At 40.3% G+C, this 24680-nt stretch overlaps 1 protein-coding gene across 1 annotated transcript in view; it reads right to left on the bottom strand.

Annotated features, from left to right (window-relative positions):
• Positions 1 to 21037: 21037 nt before the first annotated feature.
• Positions 21038 to 24680, bottom strand: part of SLC9A4 (solute carrier family 9 member A4) — a 65628-nt gene continuing 61985 nt past the window's right edge. Inside the window, exon 12 of the mRNA XM_028103775.1 lies at positions 21038 to 21393. Within this exon, the coding sequence (XP_027959576.1) occupies positions 21038 to 21393 (356 nt within the window). The remainder of the gene's footprint in view (positions 21394 to 24680) is intronic.

Here is a 24680-nt window from a genome sequence, read left to right as displayed (position 1 = left end):
ATTGACCTAAGGAGAGAGGATACTGTATAGGAAAGGATCACTAGGCTCTAAAACTGGTCAACAACCATCCAAACTGAACTTCAAGAGAAAAAAGAATGACACACACATACAAAAACAGGCCTTCAATGACCAGTGGGAAAATATGAGGCAGTCTAGTATTTGTGTAATTGGAACCCCAGAAGAAGAAGGTATTTTCCTCAGAGAAAATATCTGAAGGAATATGGCCAAATGTGTCTTGAATTTGGGTTAAAAAAATCAACATACAAATCCAAAAATCTCTGTGAAATTAAGCAGCATAAAAACAAAGAGAAACATACATAGTAGAGAAATCATAGTAAAACTGCTTAAAATCAGTAATGAAAGGAAATTCTTAAAAGTGGATAGAAGAAAAAAAGACATATTAAATAGACAAATACAACAGTGAAATTATGGCTGACTTTTTATTAAAAACAATGGAGGCCAGAAAACAATTGAATTGGGTCTTTAAAGTGCTGAAAGGAAAAACAACTGTCAACCTAGAATTCTATGTCCAGTGAAAATATCCTTACAAAAGAGAAACAAATGAAGACATCTTTCCCAGTTAAACTAAAATTAGAAAATTTGACTCCAGGGATGCTAACTATAGAAAATATTAAAAGTTCTTTAAGCTGAGAGGATTTGATGTCTGATGGAATCTTGGATCCATATAAAGGAATCAAGAGGGGGCACCAGCATGCTCAGTCATTAAGCGTCTGCCTTCAGCTCGGGTCCTGGGATCGAGCCCTTCTTCGGGCTCCCTGCTCTGCGGGAAGGCTGTTTCTCCCTCTCCCACTCCCCCTGCTTGTGTTCCCTCTCTCGCTGTGTCTCTCTCTGTCAAATAAATAAATAAAATCTTTAAAAAAAAATAAAGAAATCAAGAGGACAGGAAATCAAGACAGTGATATTGGCAATAGGGAGAGATAATAACTCAGTGCAACAGAAGGGAGGGTCCAGGTATAGACCCACACATATCTAGTCAGGGATTTGTGATTTCCCTATTCAAGATCAAGTAGGTTGAAGTACAATCTGGATGCACTTATAAATTCGAAGCTACGGAGTTACGGAGGCCTCACCCAAAATGTGAGCACTGGACATTTGGAAGTGCGAAAATAGATTTTAGTGAGAAGCAACAACGTCATTATGTGGGACAGGTGGAAGGTAAGGAGCCAAGAAAAGCCTTTTTCAGAGTTTGCCCAACCGAAGACTCCTTCCCTACCACAGTGTACCACATCTTTTACTGGAAGTGGTTCTATCATTCTCCTGGACAAAAGGACTCCATTGAATTCCAGTTTAGATCGGAGAGTCTTTTTAAAAATGACAGTGTATTAGTTATCAGTATTCTTGAAAGGCCAAAGGAAGTTTGAATGAGGTTCATATTTTGCTTGGAAATGATCATAGCAATTAACATGTGTTGAGCAGTTATCACTGACAAGCAGTACTTTAAACACTTTCCAAGACTTCTGTTTTCATTTCCCAACAGCTCATATGACCATTATTTTTGAGATGAGAAAATGAAGATCAATTACCCAACACCATAAATCTAATCAATATAAAAGCTAATATAAAAACCCAGGTAGTCAGGCTCTAAAGCCTATAATCTTAACCACTATCTGCCTCCAATTCATGCAATAAACACTTTCACACCTCCTTTCCTTGGGACTTATTTACCCACATTTGATCATTGCAATTCTTGTTGCATTTCATACTTGGCATACCATTTTCAGATAAACCCCAGCAGCCATAATGTTTATGGATCTGTGGAAGCTATCATAAGATTGTGTCCCAATGTACTCTACCTTCCTACTCTACAAAGGCTGTGTGTAATTGGATTATTTGCAAAATACTGAGGCACAAGTTCTCTTGACATCACATTAATATTAGAAACACCATTCTCATGTTCTCCAACCTCCTTTAATAAACACTTCCCCACCCTGTAACTCAACCTCTGGGCTTTCCTTGTGACCAGTCTGGGCAAGGATGAATTGCTACATTTTCTGAATACGGGTTGTTACCCCTCTCTTTCTGAGTCATGTTTATCATGATTATTTCTTGGTTTCCTTATTCTCCTTTGTATGAGATATCTAAGTTTCAGAGAAACTCATGCTCATTTTCTTATCTTATACTAAACCAAATACTCTCTCAGAAAAACCTACAGAATTCTTATATTTAACCAACATGAATGGATAAGAACTTAATATATGTGACCTTATCTGAGCATGTTTAAGGCAAAGCTGAAAATCATTTTGCTAAATGTGTTAGCTACTGCACCAGGCTTTAGAGAAATAAAGATGAGTAAGACTTGGTAATTGCCCTCAAGAAACTGCTGATTCAGTGGTAGACTTGTTAATGGACCTTTGTTTAACATTCCATGGATTTAGGGGGCGCCTGGGTGGCTCAGTCGCTTAAGCGACTGCCTTCGGCTCAGGTCATGATCCTGGAGTCCCGGGATCGAGTCGCACATCGGGCTCCCTGCTCAGCAGGGAGTCTGCTTCTCCCTCTGACCCTTCCCCCTATCATGTCATGTGCTCTCTCTCTCTCTCTCATTCTCGCTCTCTCAAATAAATAAATAAATAAAAAGACTTAAAAGGAAGAAATAAAATATCCAATATTTAAAAAAAAAAAGCTTTTAAAAAACATTCCATGGATTTAGACAAATGCCAGAGAAGAAAACCCAGCCAGAGAAGCAAGAGGCCTGACATCCAGACCGAGACCCTACAACTGCAGAAACCACATCTCTATATATAATGATGGAATGAATTGGCCATTTGTAAAAATAATAAATAGCCATTGAATGTCCATCATGCGACAGACATTGTTTTAGGGCCTTTAAGTATAATTTTTAAAAATCACCACAATCTTATGATTACTATTATTACCTTTATTTCATAGATAAGGAAATTGAGGCACAGAAACTAGGGTAACTTGTTCAGGGTCACCCATGTGTCAGGAGCAGAATTTGAATTTTTAACACCAAAATCACATGTCTTTACTAACTGTGTAGTCTCAGGCATGTTATTTTCTTAAATGTCAAACAACAACAGTATTTGGTCAACTTCAAAATAATAATACAATTAACTGAGTAGCTATTATATTTTTAAGCACAATTTTAGATTCTAAAAATAACAATAGTAAGCCTTGCATTCATTTGTGTGCAACATTCGGGCCATATATCAAGAAGCCTAGCTAGATATAAATAGATCTATTTATTTCTTAATCTGTTCAGTAATTATTGACTAACTATTCTGGTTTAAACTCTGTCCTAGTTAAAGCCAGCAGATATATCCATGCACATAAAACTTTTAGGCCTCAAGAAGCTCATACTACAGACAGAAGAAGCAAACAATAAATACATAAATAAGCAAATAGATGAAGGTGACTTACTATGGTATACTCTGCTTTTCTACAACAATCACCATACGGTAAATGGTTTTTCATGTTGTAAAGATGTAATGGATCTTTTTATTTTATTTTTCAACACTTGAGGATATATATCATCCTTTGAAAAGCCTCTGTATGTTGGAATATATTCCCATGCTGTGATCGATATCTTCCTTCCTGTGTCATAGACAGAATTCAATATGCACTTCTTCTAGCTGTAACACAGGTGGATGTGGACTCCTCCAATCAGGTGCATTGCCACTGGATTTGAGTTGGAAAGAGCAAAGGAAGTTGGCTCTGTGAATACTCCTATTTGCTGATAAAGGTGGAGGTAAGGCATCTGTCTTTTAGGGATTGTAAAGTCCAGTCCCTGATACAAAAGGGCAGCAGGGCTAATAGCAGTGGGACTACCGTGGGCTTCCTGGCATCTGATGTCCGCTAGCCATGATGGCCGCAGCAGGAACAGCAACTTTTAGGCATTTTATGTGGACATTTAGGCCCAGACCCATCTCTCCTTCTCTCCCAATGATACTATGAACTACTGTATGCCGGTTAATATATTCCTTGTAAACTAGATAGTGGATTCTGTTACTTGTGACTGATCTTTAACCTATTCAATAATTGTTACCAGCAGTGGGTGCAGGGAACATGCCTTCACTTAAAGGAGAAGCTAATAAAGGAAAAGCCTGGCTGAAATAGAAAAACACTGATGAGAATAAGAAGATGAGAGTCTGGTAGTCCATTTCACATAATGCTGGAAAAATTTCTTTGTCATCAGCACTCACCCGGAATAACATGCCCAGTGCAGACAAGGCCTTGCAGGACTGAGTGGGTGCTGCCTTAGGGCAATGGGGGAGACACAAGGAACACAATACTAGGCGGGTTGCTGTTTCCTGCTGTGTGGGAGTGTGTAAAGGAAGACAAGGTTAGGCTCAACATTTTAAATTCTCTTAATACAGCAGAGTCAGAGAACCAGAGAAGTTTCTATGATCGTCCTAAGAAAATGTTTTGGACCTGAAGACCTATGGGGTTAATATAGCTAAAAATTGTACAGACTCCTTGACCATGTTAGGATGCAGAATTCAACTGAGTAAATTTCAAAAATCTTATTGGCTTTATTCAATGATTCATGAGTCAGGCAGCATCCAGTCTGGCAGATGGAAAGGAGCTCCAAGGAGCTGTACAAATGAAAACTTTTACAGGCTGAAGGGAGCAAGAATAAGGAAGTTATATTAGGCAAAAAAGTAAATTGGTTACGGTAAGGTTACTTTCCTTTAGGGGATGGTAGGGCTCCATCAGGCAGATTACCTAATTAAGTGCTGATCAGGGAATCCCTGATTGATTGGTGTAGGATTCCATTTCTGGGAGAGCTGAAACTGTAACTAAGCTAAGTCTCAGTTTGGTGATATGGGGCTTAGCATACATGTCTTTGAAAAACACTGTAATGGCCGTTTCCATAGACGATAGATATGTTTGGGAGATACTGACTTTGAGGTGGACTTCCAGATTTCAGTGGATGATAAACTCTTGAAATGTGCTTACTAACCACAGGCAAGGTAGCTGCAATTACTGTAGTCATCAGATTGGTTTCTGTGGGTATGAGAATGGTCTGATCTTCAGAGATCTTTGGCAGTCATTGACTAATGATTGGCTTCCCAGGATGAAATAGCAAGGAAACCTTCGAATATCTGTCTTGATCCCTTAAAACTCTGGGTCTGTTAACCAGACATTGGCTTAAATAACCACAGTAGATTCATGGCCACTTACCAATTTTCAGATTTAACTCAGTTCACAAACCCAAAGCTCCTTGAATAAAGGCAAGACCAGGTACTGTTGAGCATCCTGTGAGCATCCATTCAAGGTAATGACCACTTCCCGGGGCAACCCACATCTAGTGATGGGTCCTACTGGAGGTAAAAAGGCCTGGCCCCCTTGCTTTAGTTCAGGTCATCTCTCAAGGGCCATCTCAGCTTAAGAATTCCCTATGAGTTTGGCAGAGACCTTTGATGCAATTCTATCACAGGTAAATCTCTCCTTCTGCTTAATCCCTATCTGCTCTTAGTCCCTCACAGGTGTTCCTGAGAACACCATCTACTAGAATTCCTGCATGCAAATCTGCTTTTCAGAGTCTGTCTCCCAGGGAACCAGGCCTAAGACAGTGTTCCTGAGAACACCATCTATTAGAATTCCTGCATGCAAATCTGCTTTTCAGAGTCTGTCTCCCAGGGAACCAGGCCTAAGATAGTTGGTGCCAGGATTGGTCCCAGGAATCAGACTCAAAATGAGATTTTGGAACTGTATCACCCATCAGTTAGCAATAAGGACCTCATATACAATGGTGTGTGTGTGTGTGTGTGTGTGTGTGTGTGTGTGTGTGTATAGCCTTTGATATGCTGTTATTGTACAGTTATTAAAACTTTCACTGGTCATGTACTGGGACTATATACTAGTGGAAGGAGATACGAAGGCAGGTGCAATAGCTCAGGTGTTTCAGGGACATATGGAAGTAGTAAATATAAGGAAAATGAGATTAGATGGCTATTTCTGAATGTCATTAATGAACTAGGAAGAGGTAGTGAAATATGAGGGTGATTAATTACCAATTTAATACAAAATATGAAGCCAGAAGCCTCCTCAGAAGCCTATAAAGACACTCTTATCTCCTGTAGTTGGAGAGCAGAAAAAGCTAAGGATCAGACACAGAACTTAGTAATATAAATAGCAGAGTTCCACAGGAGTTGAATTCTCAATCCCAGTAATTCCCAAGATCAGGGTGCTGATTAGGAAAGGTTGGTCCTGAGACATCAGGGTTAATGAACTTAAAAATCTTGAATGGCAGATACTCTGAATTTCTGGGCCTATTGGAATGGCCCACTGTTCTCGGCCAAACTCCTGCACTCCCCTACCTTTGGCTGAAGATGGTGTTGAGGTCTCTGCTTTGCAAGACTACGTGTGCTCATTTGTGATCTACCTTCATCTCTCCTCCTGGCCACTAACTAGTATTAATTCTTAACATTGCCCAGCTGCAGGAGTGCTAGGCCTGAGAAGGGGGAAAGTGACCACACTCCAAGTAAGCAGCAGGGCCTAGACCACATGCACTGCTAGGAGCTGGTGGAGTATGGATGGGACCAGGTCCTAAGGGTGCTGCATCAAGGTCGTGAGGGGTACAAAAAGTTTGATAAAAGAGATTTATAAATATAGGCACACTCTCTCGTGATTCAGGATTTAACACTCCAGCAAGAATTTTGGGAGATGGTACTAATATGCTAGGTTAGCTTTTGAAATCCTAGAGAAAGTGATGTTCCAAATTAAGTGAAGTAAAAATACCCAAACTTGTATGGCAAATGATAAAAAGGGGGGGGGGTGTCAAAAGGCTCAAAGAATTGGCAACGTTTGAGTGGATCCATCATGAAAAGCCAGAAATCCACCACCAGCCAACTTTGTTCTTTGTTGGAGTTTCTGGAAGAGACCCATCTACTAAACAATAAAGAATGTACTGTTGAGAGGACAGCAGCAGCACTGAGAAGCTCAGTAGTCATTATCCTTTATAAGGAAGCCTGATGGGAGGGAGACTCACTGATGGCAATGAGAAGGAAAAGATCCCAAAGCAGGAGAGACAAGGTGGAAGAAATGTGATGAGCATGAAGATTGGCAGGCTATGAGTCTGACCTGAAGAGCGCTACAGAGGAGGTAATTAGAAGGGAATCTATCTTGCCTTTGGGTGTGACAGGTGGGTAATGAACAAAGGTACTCAATATTTACAATCAAATACCAAGGGATAAATGATTCAGGAAGCTGTCTACATTAGATTCCTATTGCTGCTGTAACAAATTACCACCAATGTAATGGATTGAACAAATGCGGATTCATTCTCCTATAATTCTAGGAGTCTAAAATGGGTTTCATTGGGTCAATATCAAGGTGGTGGCAGTGCTAGTTCTTATTGTAGGCTCTAAGGAAAAATTATTCCCTTGCCTTTTCCAGCTTCTAGAGGCCACCTGCATCTTTTGGCTCATGGCCGCTTCTTCCATCTTCAAAGCCAGCAGCATTGCATCTTCAATCTCTCTCTGACTTTGACCCTCCAGTCTCTCATCTCTTCCTCTGAGTCTGACCTTCCTGCCTCCCTCTATAAAGACCCTTGTGATTATATTAGGTCCCCCCGCAAAATCTCTTTAGCCATGTAAGGTAACACATTCACAGATTTTGGGGATTAGGATATGGACACCTTTGGGGTCATTATTCAGTTTATCACACCACAAATAAACATGACAATACTTGCCAGCTTTCAAAATTGAGCCAGATTTCAGAACTAGAACCCAGAGACTGAAGTAGAGGCCAGACCCCCAGAAGGAATTACTTTGTAACCCTGGAGCAAGTATATATGGGATGATTTCCTAGTCCTTCCCTAAAGGGACCTACAGCCATTTACTCAGAGAACCATCACTGAGAAAAGAGGGACACTCAGATGTTTCAAGGACTGTTGGACAAAAGGGTTTGATTTGACTTTAATACCCAGAGATCTGAAGGATCATTATGACCTGTTAAAGTGTGTATATACAGGAGCAATATAATAAATTGATTCTTCACCCATGGTCAGCTGACTGTGGGTCCATTGTCCTCAAAGACCCACCCAGTGGTCATTTCCCTAGTCTCCAAATGTATAATTAAAGTGGACATGTTTGGAGGTTGGAAGAACTCCACACCTTTTCCTTGACCCATGGGGTAAGAGCTTGGAAAGCCAAGGTCAATCCACATCCCCACTGTGGCCAAGATATTAAATTAAAAACAGTATTGTATACCTTGGTAAATGGCAGAGACTAGTTCCACCCTTAAAGACTTAAGTGATATGGTGAGTGTAGTCCCAATAATATTTCCATTTAATTCACCAATCTGGTTCCTATAAAGAGCATATACATACTACAGGTTAATAGTGTATTATTGCAAATTCAAACAAATAATTGCCCCAATTGCAACTGCTACTTGTATGTGGTACTATGCTAGAGCTGGTAACAGGGACTCAGGTACAATGTATGTGGCCACCCATCATTGAATGCATTTATTTTCACCCCTATCCAGAAGGAGAGCCAGAAACAACTTGTATTCTCATGGAATGGACATCAGTATATCTGTATGTTTTTGCCCCAGAGCTATGTTAAATCTCTAACCCTCTGTCATAATCTGAAGATAGCTGGGCCTTATGAACTTTATATAGAACATCATAATGACATCATTCTAATGGCTGGATGAACAAGAAATGGCAAATGTTTTTGGAAGGCTTGATAAGATGCAGAATTTGGAAGATAAACAATATGAAGATTCAGGGATCTGCTCCTTCCTGAACATTTTATGACCCAAAGATCTGGGACATACTGAGACAATCCCTTCCAATGTAAAGGACAAAATGTCGTGTTTTGTACTTCTCATCACTATAAAGCAAGCCCAAGATCTGGCAGACCTCCCTGGGCTTCGGAGGCAGCATATTCCACATTTGGTAATGTTTCTCTGATCCAGTTATCAAGTAAAACAGAAGGCTGCCAGCTTTGAATGGGACTCAGGTCAGAAGGGCTCTGCAACAGCTCCAGGCATTGGTATAAGCAGCCATGCTTACTTGAGCCATCAGACGTAGTGGACCCTGTGGCATTAGAGATATCTAGCAATAAAAGGCGCTACATGGAGTTTATGGCAGAATTGTGTAGAAGAATCACAAAATCGACACCTGCAATTCTGGAGCAAGGCCATGCCATCTGCAGCACAAAATTACACATCCCTTTAAAGCAGCTTTAAAAATTTTAGCATGCTCCTGGGATCTTATAGCTTCTGACCATGAGACAAAGTGACTATGTTGCCAAACTGTCTATTGTGAGCTGAGTTCTGTCTGACCCAATTGAACCAGCTTAGGTAAGCCAAGCAACAAACAAAATACCAGATTGGTATATCTGGAATCAGGCATGACAGGGCCAATGGGCACACATAAACTGCACAAGCAGGTGGTGTGGACCCTTCACCTCTAGGAATCTTTAGTCTAGGGATAGAAAAGACTTCCTTCCTTTGCTAGCCCAAGGGTATTTCACCATCCTCTGTTGATATTCCTAACTCTGTCTTCACCCTTCTAAATAAATTCTTCATTGAGAAATCCTTATTTACCAACATTTGAGGATTTCATGGTTTCTTGATAAAACCTTGATGAATACAAGAAAGAATAACCTGCCTGAGACTACTGACCTGAGAAACCTCACTTACCTGGAGGACCCTTGAATTTTCATTGCAAGAGTCACCTATTCTCTCATGCAATGTATATCTTAACAAGACATCAATGCTCCTTGCTATTTCCTGGTCACCTAGCCTTATCAGCATGTCATCAAGGTAATCACCAATATATCTTATGGGATGGTAAAATAACTGAAATCCCTGTAGTTGTAATTTATGTGTTTATGCCTTCAATGCTCAGGCAGTTTACAAGTCTGCCATAACCTTTATTTCCCACTTGTGTTGGGATTTAAAGATAGCCAGAGGTAACCAAAATGCTCTCAGGTCTATCCTGCACATGTGTGAGGACTTGTAAATCCCCAGGAATATGTTATAGCTTTTTAAAGTTTCTATGGATGCCTCATTTCTCAGATTTTCCTTTTAAATTGTTGGCTAGTTATTGTTTGCTGTAGCTCGTATCACATAGCCTTAGGCAGCTGTGATATTAAACCATTTCTGCTGATTGTTTTTGACAAACACACCAAGGATAGAGTTTTTCTCACTGAACAAGCTCTGATTCAGACCAAATAACACAAGACCTGTGAACTGGACTTTTCCAAGGAGCTGTCAGATAATCACAATTCGCTGGTCATGGGGCTTTTTGAGAATAGGAGTAAGTCATACAAAACACCACAAAACCTGCCATCTTTACCGAGATCTAGTAGTTTTTCTTGGATAAAAAATCTTCAGATTGTTGTGAGCTTTCAGCCAATTGTCAGAGCTCTGAAGTTAATTTGGATAATTTTGCCAGTGTTTTCATTGTTTTTATGAAGGAAAAATTTATGCAGCTCCTCCCTCTCCCATTCTCTAGCATGTATTCTGGAAACGAATTTGTTTACCTTGCTTTGCATCCTTCTGAAAGTCATACTATTTATTTATAGTCATGATGTTTACTTATTTATAATCACAAAATTATGACAACATATGACAAAACCCCATATTTTATAGCAAAAGAATTAATACAGTATGCTGAAACCAACAGAATTCACTAGTTTTACCATATGCCCTACTACCCAGAGTAGGGCATAGTCAATTGAAGACTTGGTTATGAAGTCAGCTGGGAGAAACTCCCTTGTGAATTTGGGTAATAGTCTTAAGAAGATGTGGTATGTAGGCTGAACTAAGCACCAGTATGTGACTCTGTGGTAACTGTAACTTGAATACATGGGTCCAGGAATCAAGGATAGAAGTGGGATTGGCTCTTGTCTCTATTAAACTAAATGCAAATATTTTGCACTTGTTATTGCTATACTTGCAAACAAATATGTATTTTCTATTCTCATGTCTTGTCTCTCCTAATATGAATTTTCATTCAAGTTTAATTTAAGGATGAAACTGGGTCATATAAGAACTAGTAATATTGTTTAATAGGAACACTTTGTTGTGGCTGTTTTGTGTCATAGAAGGATCATATTGATGTTGAGTATCTGAGAGAGAAGGGGAGGTACTATTTTCCATTTTTATGGCAGCTCACTATCTTCCAAAAATTTTCATATTTGGGATGTGTTGTCATCATGGAGATACCCTGCTCCCTTTCAAGACAAATTTCTTTTTTTTTTTAGAAAGAGAGAGTGGGCGGGGGGAGGGAGGGGCAAAGGAAGAGGGAGAGAGAAACTTAAGCAGACTCCATGCTGAACACGGAGCCTGACATGGGGTTTGATCTCACAACCCTGAGATCATGACCTAAGCTGAAACCAAGTCAGGCACTTAACCAACTGCACCACCCAGGCACCCCTCAAGAGAACTTTCTATAGGGGACATAACTCATTGACAGCCTCCAGTTGCCACACCTTTAGATATATCTTGATATTCATACCAGTCCATATTTCCCTTGGGATGCTCTCACCCAATGAATGAGCACAAGAGGTATATTTGAAAAGTCATTTTTCTGTATGATGAAAGATGGCAATTCAATTCATTTTTTTTTTTCTGACGGGCTGCCAGTTGTCTCATGATCATTTATTGATAGTATGTCTTCAAGTATGTGTGAGTTCATTTCTGAAGTCTTTCAATGTTGTCCTATTGGTCAACGTATCTATCCTTTCACTAATACTATGATGCCTTAATTGCTATAGATTTATAAAAAGATTTGAGATCTGATTTAATTAGTCCTTCAAATATTCTTCCTCCTCCTCCCCTTTCTCCTTCTCCTTCTCCTTCTTTCTTCTTCTTCTTCTTTCTTCTTCTTCTTCTTCTTCTTCTTCTTCTTCTTCTTCTTCTTCTTCTTCTTCTTCTTTCTTCTTCTTTCTTCTTCTTCTTTCTTCTTCTTCTTCTTTCTTCTTCTTCTTCTTCTTCTTCTTCTTCTTCTTCTTCTTCTTCCTTCTTCCTTCTTCCTTCTTCCTTCTTCTCCTTCTTCTTCCTCCTCCTCTTCTTCTTGTGTCTTGTCTATCTTGAGACTTTGCACTTTCATATAAATTTTCAAATCTTTTAAATTTAAAAATTTTAAATCTTGATAAGTTCCATATTGAACATGCTTAAGTTTTTATTTAAATTTTATTAAATATATAGATACATTCAGGAGAATTACTATATTTATTATGTTGAATCTTCCTATCTGTCCTCTCACTTTACTTGGGTCTTCATTAATATCTTCCCCCAAATCTAGTACTTTTCTCCAAAGTGATCTGGAACACTATTATTTAAAGGAAAAAAAAATTAATAATACCAAATCATGGTGTACATATGAAATAACAACACATACACTTTCCCTGGATAAACCTAGGATAAGGGTAGTTATTTATTTATTTTTTTATTAGGGCCTGCTAGGTGCCTTGCCTGGGGTTTTACACACATTATTTTATTTATTTCTCACATCAGTGGTAATATTATTGTTCCCATTTTGTATATCAATAAACAAATTTCAAAGAGTTATAGTCGCTTGTCTAAGTTCCCACAATTTGAATGTTACATGGCTGTAACTTGATACCACGTTAATCACACCCCTAAATCAATGTTTTTTCCAACATATCAAATGAAATGAACAGTCTGAATAATGAAATAGGAGAAAACTTTGTAATTTTAAGACAGTTTTGCAAAAGTTGGGAGTAGCTTAAAAACAAACATAGAGATAATTCATGGGTAAGAGTTTTTTTTTTTTTAAGATTTATTTACTTATTTTAGAGAGAGTGGGACAGACAGAGAGAGTATCCTTGGTGGGTAGGCGAGGGGGAGAGGGAGAGGGAGAGAGAAACTTGAGCAGATTCTGCACTGAGCATGGAACCCAATCCAGGGTGGGATCTCCCGACCCTGAGATCATGACCTGAGCTGGATGCTAAACTGACAGCACCACCAAGGCTCCCCTCATGGGGCAAGAGTTTTAAATAGGCAATAAAATGAACTATACCCTAAGATATTTGCTGTCACAATCAGTAATAATCAAATGAAGGCCACTGCTAATCTAGGACTCATGAAAATCAGCTGGATCAGTATACTACACAGATTCTTTGTCAACTCTATTGAAAGCACAGGACAAAGGATCAGATTTGAATTAGTTGCAAATTTGAACAGTAGGCAATAATGTAGATGGGGCTTATCACCTTTGCCAGAGAAACTGGAACGTTCTGTGTTATACTATTTCCCATGAGTTTTTAGCATGGGAATTTAAGTTCACAATATTAAGGTGCAAAATAAAAAAAAAAATGTCCTTTTCTCTCATTTTCTAGATTAACTTGCTCCAAGCACTATGGTTTTAGGCTTTTGTTGTCTTTGAATTATTTTGTTGTCTCTCAGCTAATTTCAATTCTGTAAGTTGTAGAAAACTGATAACGTTGCAATCAATTGTCTGTAGACGTGCAAATGGATTCTATCAGGTGAAGAGACAACTGATTTCTCTTCCCACCATGTTAAAAACTTGTTTCATTTCTTTTTATTTTTTTTAAGATTTTATTTATTTATTTGACAGAGAGAGAGAGACAGCAAGAAAAGGAACACAAGCAGGGAGAGTGGGAGAGGGAGAAGCAGGCTTCCTGCGGAGCAGGGAGCCCTATGCGGGGCTCCATCCCAGGACCCTGGGATTATGACCTGAGAGGAAGGCAGACACTTAACGACTGAGCCACCCAGGTGCCCGGCTTGTTTCCATTTCTATTCATGATTTCATTTTAGCATTCCTGACTGCCTCTTAAATGTGTGGTATTTGGAATTCTCCTTTGAGACATTGGTTCCCTCATTAATTAATAAGTTAAATATCATCTTTACAAGTGTGCATTTTATTTTGGGGAGTCATGATGTTACCTCTTAAAAAAAGACTTGCCCTTTCACAGGATCTAGGTGATCTGACTCCAGGGCCACATCTTTCACCACAAAACTATGCCAACTCCTTCACTAGGGTACTAGGTAAAATTTATCACACACTAACTATATCAGACCCTCCGCTAACAGCTTGAAGATGGTAAATGTTGCCCAAGAAAAGTTTTACAAAGCCACAGAAAAGGATTCAGATTCAGGTCCATTTTACTCCTGTACTCCAGCTCTTAACCACTGTCTTAGATTTCCTCCTTAAGCCTTTTCACAGCCCCTCAAATTTTCAGCTTGCTCTAGATGGTTGCAGGGCTCCATACTTCAGAGTTCGCTGAACACTTGACCTCATTCCAGAGTCACACCCCCTTCATGAAGTAGGTAGAGTAGATGCTGTCACTCTCGATTTAGTGATATGGAACTCACTGGAGAGGTTAAAGGGCTTAATGGGCATCACCCAAGCACTGAACGATGGAGCTAGTACTCCAACCCAGACCTTCAAATTCCAAATTCTATGTTGCTCTGTTGGAGGAGGTGGCTGTCAGGTCACCCCCAGGAAGTTGGTAATGCCCAGCGGGAAAGAGTCTACTGCCAGGTGAATCTTCTCAGTGTAATCCTGGAGAGTCTTCAGAAGCTCTGGAAGAACTGACTCTGCAGTGTTAAACCAACATTTGACCACACTGCTCTAGGATATTTAGTTCTTACCACTTACCAATTAGGAACACATTAATGCAGCAACATTTCCCAAGGCTTTCTTTATAGCCAGCATTCAAAGAGTTTATGGTCAAGAAGGGAACAGTGTGGTGCACCAAGGCTTGCAAATAATTTATCAAATGTAAAGTTATCTTCTGTGTATGAAGGTTTCCTGAGTCTACCCTGAAAGCAAGGATATAATCATAATCCTATCTTTTTTCCCTCCAACAAACTCATCCTACATCCTCAAGCCATTATAAAACTACTAACCTGCTTGGAGGGACTCTTCAAAAGCTATTTTATTTCATCCTGCCTGCAAGAATTTACTCCAACTCACCACGGACATATTTCACTTTTCAAATATTCGTTTTCATTCTTGCAATATTTGTCCAGATATTTTTAACGAGAGCTGCCCGAAGCTCCATGTGTCAGGGAATGAAACTGCAGAAATTCCAGCTGTATTGTCTAAATTCAGAACTTGAAATTCAGCTCCAGGGTGTGGGTGGAGTACAGCAACCATTGTTTGCTAAACCCCATGCTCTTAAGACTGCTGGTTTGGACTGCACAGCTCTGTGTGCCTTTCCCGTGGGCGTATCCCTGGGTGAGGACCTGTCCTTTGTCCTCTTGTTTTAAGAGTATCTCCTTTTTGGAGGACAGAACATTTATCCTCTTTTTCTCTTTCTGATTGTTTTGTTAACTTCTGCATTTAGAACTCTGGAACATCCCCCCTGCCCATACACACAACCCCTTTGAAAGATGGCATAGTTAGATAATAGGGCTGCCTCCTGAAACAGGTCCAGGACAAGCACAAACTCAAAACAAGGGCAGCCTTCACCAGTGAAACAGTACTCCAACGAAACCCAGAGTCCTAGTTTCACTCGCTCTTAGTTACCCAGAAAAATTCCTGTAAGGAAGCAAAATAAATGAAACACACCGTGGGGCCTTCCTTCCTTTTCCACTGGTCCAGGGCCACAGTGCCAGGTGACCCCTTATTTTGAAAATTTCTGGCTTTATTTCTAGTATTTTTGCTAGTTCAAAGATAAACTCCAATAGGAATAAGAATATTCAAATTATAAAAACCAGTTAAAGGATAATTCATGTTCTCGGTTCACTACACTTATTCCAAGACATAGACTCCGGAAGCAATGATTTGGCCACAGGCACTGTTAGCTTCAATTAGCACATGAACATCAAGCCAAAGAGAAAGGAAACTTGTGGTTGTGGCAGCAGTTTATAAACAAGACGAGAACCATGACTTGATGTAGTGAAGTGATCTCAAGAATTCAAATGATGGTGGTAGACAGTGAATTCATTTTTTAGGTGACTCAGTCAGTGTATTCTTTACAACAGCTATGAAGGTGTTGCTGTAGCCCAGTGGATAGAATTAGTGGCTTTAGAGTCAGACAGCACTAAATGTAAATACACGGCCATTTGTGTGCCCTTGATGAACACTTGGACCGACTGTGTGTCCTTGGTGAAAGCTTTTCTGAGACTCAGTTTCTTCATCTGTAAAATGGGGATAATAATCATAATACCAACTTCATGAGATTGTTATGATAATTTAATTTTTAAAAATGTGTATGAAAAGTTCTTAGTGAAAAGCCAAGCATGTGCTATGTTTCTGATTAATGGTACAGTGCTTACCAGGAATATATGTACCTCTTTAAATATTATATGAATACTTCAGTAGTCAGTCATTCTCCCAACCCCTCTCCACCCTCTGTTGTAAAAAACCAGATTTTCAAAATCACATCACCTTCCACTGTATTTATTTGTCCATTTTAAAGACAAGTTCCTTTTTTGTAGGATGGGGGTCCTCTGTTTCTTCCCATTGGATCTTTCCCAAGTGATAAAAAATTAAATTCTCAATTCTCCTCAGGGAGAAAGTTTAGGTCAATGGTTACCAACCCAATAGACCTGGTTTCCAAGATCTTTGTTGGAAGCGGGGAGACCTTGGACCTATTACTCAATCTCTCTAAAGCTGTACTCTTTAAGATGGGGGGACACCACATCTATGTATGGTAAAACATTTTGAATAGTGCCTGGCATACAGTAAGCACTCTATAAATGTTGGCCGTTATTACTGTTTTATTCAAGACTGATCTCTTAGGACACGGAGTGTATACCTTGATTTTAGGACCATTTTGATTCAAGATCTGTATCACTGTGTCTGGAAACAGTAGTGACCATCATGGTTCAGTTTACAATATGGCTCCAATTACTCTGTTGAATAAGCCCTAACTTGAAGAAGGCTAGGCAATGGAAATTTTGATTTCTGACCTGTCATACTCACTTTGAGCACCCTTGGCTTGGAAGCTTGTTAGAGTCTCAGGAAGAAAAAGAATTTATTAAATCAAATATTGTGCACAGATGAAACAACATATCACTTGCTAATTACGGGAGTGACTAGCACTGATGCAGGCATCTCTTTTATTCCCTGAGGCTTATGGCCCAATTAACAATTAGCAGTGACTGATGTCCTAAAAGGAAGCTTTCTGTCTGCGCTGCTGGGTTTTCTCAGGAGGAGTTAGAAATAAGATACTTGACAGAGTTTAGTCAGGAAAAAAATAAAATTAAGGCTACAAGAAACCACCTGTACTACTTGTGGATAAAATATATTTGCAAAAACCCTAGACAACACCAACACATACACTGACTTTATTTATTAAAAAAAAAAACAATTTTCCCTAATTTTAGAAAGTTATGAAACACAGTAAAAACTACTTTTTTCCACACTGAAAGCCCTTAAACGCTTATTTCACTAGTTAATATTTATAAGTTAAAAATAATCACTCTTTCAGAGGGAAGCACTCTTACAAAAAAGACTCCAAGCTGAGGAATTAAACCCCATTGAATATTTCTCCAGAACAGAGAAATTTTCCCTTTCTTCACTGGGCTCCTGTCATGATATGCAGAGGTCGGCCTTCTAAATTCATTGTCTCTTTGAGAATAAACCATGCTTAGGATTGGACACCATGGTGACCATTCCCCCCAAACAAGAAAATACAATGATTTTGAAGTAATGACAAAAAAATTAAATAAGCTTTGCTGGAAAAACATGAATCCATATCCAGACCTGATCTCTGGTTTTGCTATGGATTAATGGATAGCCCCAAGTATCCTCTATTATGTCATTCAAACGGCCTCTCAGAAAAGTCTCAGATGTTTGTTATTTATACTTCTTCATGTAATTAAATTAATGTATGCCCTCTGTCATGAGTACATACATTTTTGCTCTTACTGTAAAACAAGCACTAAGCTGAGACTTTTATAAATATTACCTTATTTAATCCTTATCGATGAGGTAGGTAAAATAACTACCTTATTTTATCAATCAGTAAATTTCAGCTTGGGGAAGATAACTAGGTTGCCCAAAGTCCCACAGCTAAAAGTGGCCTGACCTCAAAGCCTAAGCTCTAAACTAGCTATAAAAATCTAAATGATCTGAGTGGCAGACATCTGAATAGGCGAGGAAGTGTTCTAGGAGCTTCCCTGCAGGCTGAAATCAACGATGTAGGCTGAAGACCTGAGCAGTAGTAGTCACCTCTTCTACCTAGGCATGGTAATTCTATCACTGAATTCAAGTGGCAATTCTAGCTCTACTTCCCATGACCCTTTAACTTTTTCTCAGAAGAGAAGCACAGAAGTATCTGGCCTTCACGAGAGAGAAAAGCATGAGGGAAGCACAACAGAGTGTCCAGAATGCCATGCCCCACCTTGTCATAGCAGACTCTTTTCTACAGCCAATGTTTCTCTTTTAGCAGGATGATGAAAGACAGGGGAGGTCCCATAGCATCACGTCAGGTTTGGCCAGGGTAAGTACAAATATTTACCACATCCCAAACACCAGCAAACATGTGGGAAACCTTTAAGGTAGAAAGCTGCTGTATGCGATAAATAAAAGGAAATGCTACTTTACCCAATTTCAGATTTTACTAAAACCTAAGTCCACTGAGGTTAAAAATAGGAACAGTTTTGAGAAAGTAAAAAAAAAAACCAAACAACTTATGGAGGGAAAATAGGATTCTGTGGGTTGTTGTTTGCTTTTTCGAGGTTGAAGATAAAAGGGCAAATTCTGCTTCTGGTGGAGAAGGTGTGATGCTCAGTGGACCAGTAGCCGGGCCCAGGAGAACACCCTCATGGGATTCCAACCCCTCTCCGAGCTTTGTAGGGAACAAGAAGCAGAACTGTCTCAACACTCAAGAGGGAACTTTCTCTGCTACACTGCTTGGTGCCTGTTGGAAAAACTCATGATATGAAACCCAAACCCAAGAGCATTCTTGGGGTACCGATCACACCCTCAACCAATCCCCAGAGTGGGCTGTCGCCACCGGAACGAAGATCAGATCAAACTGCATTTGGAAACAATCCTGGATGACTGAGTAAAGAGGCCATTTCCACCATGAGCTCACCAAGTCTACCAGAGCTACTAGGACCACAAGGGCCCTCAACTTTCCAGGAAAGAACTCCAGGGCCACTTTCCTGTCCCAGGCAGCCAGGGTCAGACAGTGTCTAGATGAATAAATGGCCTCCAGGCCAATGACTCCCTTATGTTTTCTACCAATAAAAGGGGAGCATTCCCATCTATTCACTAAATCCCACCATCCCCTTCTCAAAGGGAAAACAGAAGAATTAGATAAATTCCACTAGTTCTTAGACTTTGCTGGCAACTGGGAAGGGGTCTTCACAGTTTGGATTTCTGTTATGTGGAGAATCCAGCAAGGAACTCAGCGTTCTCTACCTCTCAAGAATCGGCTTTGCATATGGCGTTGGAAAGGGGATTTCTGATGCCTCCACTCTCTGTATCCTCATCTACAGTTCGAAGATAATGACTCACTGACTCCCTGGCATAAAGTTTCTTCTGTTGCTTTGACTGCTTGTTTGTTTAAACAATAATAAAGAAGAAAAAAAAACCCAAAACTCAGAGATGCCTGGGTTTTATATATACTTCTATCTCTTTGGGCTGACTACTATTATTTGGTAGTATATAATTTAAAATATTTAGACAACCTAGAAGCAACCTTATATTTCAGATTCAGAAGCAAAAAAAAAAAGGCCACTGTTGCCCCAACATTTATAGATAATCTACCACGTACAAGGGCACTGTAATAACTAAGACAAAAAATGGATAAAAGTTAAAAAAATAGAAAAAGAGTAAAGCCAAGAGATTAAAAAAAACACACACACAATTGATGAGTGGATAAAATTTAAAATGAACAGACTATCCTCTCTGTCCTTCAGCTCGTGGCAGATGCACACACAACATGTGTCAGTGTAATTCCCAGATAAGTTCTGTAACACACCCAGTGCATTGTGGGGGCACCCAGGAGGAAGCGGATCACTTCATTGCTTCTGAGTAAGGGGATCAAGGCAGGTCTAGGGAGCTGGATGCATCAGAGAGCATCCTTTAAAGATGTACAGGATCAAATCAGTTGGGGATGGTTAGAGATGTCAAAAATAGCAATGATAAAGGATAATATGGTTGTTTATTATAGATCAGCCATTTGGCACAATAAATAGCACTTAATAAATATGTGTTCATCTACAAGTGGCCGGAAGAGTGAGAAAAGGAAAAGAGGGCAAGGAGGGAGGAAAGATAAAGTCATCTAGCAAAGTTGGTGAGCTAGAGTGTGAGGTTCAAGGTCAAGTCTGGGGGTGATGAGGATGGAAAATTAAATTGGGAAATAGTTTCCAACCCTAGGGCACAGTATCACAGCCTACAACTGCACATCTAATAAATACCTGTTGTTCATGTCATTGCTATTAAAGTCTGTTTATGTCTATTTTGTTTTTAAAATAAATATTCCAATTATAAAATAGACTACGAGCCCATTGTTCCACAGATTAATTCTCTAGTATATATCACATCCATTTATTATTGCTACTGATTAAATATAGCCATGTTATGGCAAATTTTACCTTTCCCCAAAAGTATAATTATCACATAGTACATATCAAAATGAAAATTGGATGCATTCTCTTGGGAGAGAGGACAGCCAGCTTGTGAAAGCAACAACTCACCCCACGTGACCTTGGGCAAGGCGTCCTTATTTGAAAACACAGAGGATTGGGCCAGATGATTTCCCAGGCCCTTCCCAGTTCTAATTTGATTATAAGCTGCACAAGCATATAGTCAAGGTGAATCACTGACCAATCATGCTTGTATCTCAATAAATTTCATGGATCACACACTCTTAGGAATTTTAGTAATAACTCCTGCGATGATTAACATTTATCACTCACAGGGAATTCATCTACAGAGTACACCAACCAAGAATGTAGCAGAGCCTGCAAATTTGTTCCAAGTTGTTCTCCAAAAAAATATCTCCCTTCCTCTAATAGATGCATGTCTAATAGCTTCTGAAAAATAGACTCAGTAGCTCTCTTTGTAACTCTGAAAATCTTTCTTCCACAACAATAAGAAAAGGGACTCTTGAAATACATGGAGACAATCGTGTGGATGATGAAACTATTTTCGTTGGAGCAAAGGACTGTGAGACCTGTGGTGTTGCCTGCTGGGTCTGTGCTCCGCTGACCATCGGGACCCACTTGCGGAGGCCTCCTCCTCACTCTCCTCTCCAGATTCAAACTCCTCATCTACTGCATGGAACAGTGGTTTGGGCCGTAGTGCCTCCCTTCTGCCTGCGCCAACGTGCTCTTCTTGGTTTGTGTTTCTTGGATACCCGAAGTGGCATGGCTTCCCTCCTCTGGGTAAGCTCTTCATTGGGATTAGCTCTTGTGTCAGCTGTCTTTGTTGGAGTGTCCCTGTTCGAGGATGCGCTTTGAACATGAGGGACAGGAGTTCTGAATCGCTGCTGTCATTACCTAGGGAAATATGACAAGAGGAGGAAAGAACACGACTTAGGATCAGAGAGAAGACTCCATATCTGGATGGCAAGAACTCAGAGTGAAAGATAGTCCTTCTTGAGGTTCCAGATCTTACATTTGCCAGTGTGACTTTCCCTGCCCCAAGGAGGGCAGAGAATAGAAGTATATGTGCTGTGCTAGAAATGCACTGAAACCTGTGTATCAGCCTAGACTCCTTCAGGTAAGTAAGGGAGTGTTTTTTACAAAATCAGAAGAGCTGGCCACAGGCATTAGGCCATAAGGCACAAAGATGCTTTGTGTTGTCGAAGACCATTGCTTAACTGAGGGTTCCATGGTAATTGTGATAGGAACATGGGAAGTTTGGATTTTGGTTGTTGTTCTTTGTTTTTGTTTGTTTGTTTGTTTTTAGATTTTATTTATTTATTTGAGAGAGAGAGAGTACGAGTGGTGGTGGGGGGGAGGGCAGACGGAGAGGAATAAACAGACTCCCTGCTGAGCAGGAAGCCCGATCCAGGACCCTGGGATCATGACCTGAGCAGAAGGCAGACGCTTAACTGATTGGGCCACCCAGGCGCCCCAGTTGGTTTGCTTTTTAATCAGTGGTTACCAGAAAGCATTAAATCTGAGTTTCATCCCTTGGGCCTTGAAAGAGCCAATCTTGGAGAAACAAGGGTGAGAGAGAGCTATAGCAGGGAGCCATGTGTGGCAAAACCACTGTGACTAGATGTCCTCCCTCCAAAGCAGGTAAGAGGTGGACAGATTTCTGCTGCCATGTAACAGTCATGCTAGCGGTGGGGTGTCCACGTCTGGAGAACTCACTATGCACCTGTCACTGTGCTATTTTACACCATTTAAGCCTTACGACAAGCCTTGGAGATGAGTAAAGTTACCATCTCCATTTCATAGGTAAAGAGGCTGAGGTTTCAAGAGGTTAAGTGACTTTCAGTATTACAGTGAAGATGGGACTGCAGTTTAGCAGAGTCTGTCCAGCTGCATATCTGGTCTCTGCCAGACTATGCCTGGCTCCCTGATACATGCCATGTGCAGGTTGGGAGGCTACGCCAAGAGCGGAGGGAAGCCACTGGGCATCTACGTAACATCCTCTCTCAGATGACCTTCCAAAGACCTCATCCATGCCTAGGACATTGTCTTTTCCCAACTTCACTGTGCACACATCTTCAAAGGAGTAGTTTTCACAAATCTCACCTATTCTCATTTCTTCAAGTTTTAACCTTATGAATTTATTTTCCCTAAGACCAGTATCATATGATCTCGCTGATGTGAGGAATTTGAGAAACAAGACAGAGGATCATAGGGGAAGGGAGGGAAAAATGAAACAAGATGAAACCAGAGAGGGAGACAAACCATAAGAGAATCTTAGTCTCAGGAAACAAACTGAGGGTTGCTGGAGTGGTGGGGGTGGGAGGCATGGGGTGGCTGGGTGATGGACACTGGGGAGGGTATGTGCTGTGGTGAGTGCTGTGAATTGTGTAAGACTGTTGAATCACAGACCTGTACCCCTGAAACAAATAATACATTTTATGTTAATAAAAAAATAAAAATAAATTTATTTTCCCTTTAAATATTCTCCTGAGAATTTAAGTATTTTAAGAACTTTACATTTAAATCTGAAAGCAGGATTCCTTTCCCACTCTTTATTCCCTCTTAAAAAGCCAAAACACAAAAGAAAATAAAAACCCCACAGCTGGAACTGATATGCACACCTGTATACAGAAGGCAAAATGTGTTTAGTCATCAGAAAAATTTTAAATAACCTGTTCAATAATGTTTTTCTAAATGTAATTGAATTGTCCTCAGAAGGTAGCCTGGAAGTTGTGGGGAGTGAGGGACAGGAATCAACTGCTTTGAATTAAAAAAAAAAAAAAAATTAGTTCAGATTATTTGTCCATTTTTTCTTTACTTCCCTTTAATTTGTGCTCCATGATCTGGCCTGGAACAAGAGTTCCCCTTGATCCTTTGGTGCTTGGAATATTACCTAAGGAAACAATGGCCTGGATGCTTCTGCCCCCAAGAGCAGTCCTTTGGCCCATACCCTCCTGCCCCCTCCTAGTTTCCAACCCCTCCTTCTGAGCATAGCATATGCTACCCATCAGCACCCAGATTATAGCTGATGTTTCCTGACCATCTCTGCTTATTGAAAAGTAGGTTCCAAACACTAGGAAGAGGCTTGAGCAGGCAACTTGCCAGATTCCATGCAACTTAAATCAGTAGATGTGTCCAAAAGGGGAGGAAGAAGCCAGTGGAAAGCGGAAGAGGAAGGAGGAAGGGTGGGGGCTGGGCTCTGTCCCAATTGCACAATGTCCTGCAGGTCAGCATCCAGGCAGGCAGTTCCAGGGAGAGATCAATGGAGACCTTGCAGCAAAATCTGAACATCTATTCTTCTATCTTCCACTTTAACTTCTGGATTTAGGCACCCAGCGGCAGGGTGGAGGAGAAACAGGAAGTGCTTCTGCACAGGGCAAGGCAGAGCCTGATACCCAGGGGGTGACACTGGACTACCTAGTACAATATACACTGTTTAGAGACCTAGACCCTGGGTGCAACCGTCCCTCCTCCCTTTCCTCATGGTTTTGTTTTAAATCTGATAAAATTTACCATTTTAACCTTTTTTTTCATTGTCACCATTTTATTGTATAGTTCTGTGGCATTAAGTATATTCACATCTTTGTATGTCCATCTGAGACCTCTTTCATCTTCCCCAATCCACATGGATTTTCAGCCGCCTAAGAGCAGAGGAGGTCGGTGTCTAGGAAGGAGCTCTCTACTTATAACACCAAGTGAGCCTTGGCTCCATGCAAAAGAGCCTTGGAAGAGAATGTGGAGCCCCCCACACATCTAGAGTAAGGGATGCGCCAACACTGGAGAGCAAGAGGACAATGAGAAAGGAAAATGTTCTCCAAGTCACAGCCTGGTTAGCCAGAGACTGCCTGCTGGATGCCATCTCTCCCCCCATATTCTCCCGGAGAGGCCCTCTGGCCACTCCTTGACTTGTCCTGGTGCAGAAAGACTTCAAGTTTGGAGAGAATGTGGATTCAAATAATTGTGTCCAGAGACTCAGTGAGAATGATCTCAGTCTAACCCTGATTATTATAATGCTTTAAAACTTATTAAGGATAACCAATAAATTAAGTCCCACTTCGAAAGGATATATGCACCCCTCTGTTCACTGCAACATTATTTACAATAGCCAAACTATGGAAGCAGCCTGTGTCCATCGATTGATGAATGGATAAAGAAGGTGTGGTGTATATATATACAAAGGT

This window comes from Eumetopias jubatus, unplaced genomic scaffold, assembly GCF_037043125.1.
Source record: "Eumetopias jubatus isolate StellerSeaLion01/CBP00866 unplaced genomic scaffold, mEumJub1_p1.0 scaffold_9, whole genome shotgun sequence".
Classification (NCBI taxonomy): Eukaryota; Metazoa; Chordata; class Mammalia; order Carnivora; family Otariidae; genus Eumetopias; species Eumetopias jubatus.
The sequence above is the reverse complement of the archived record's forward strand: the minus strand, read 5'-3'. Positions and strand labels throughout refer to the sequence as shown.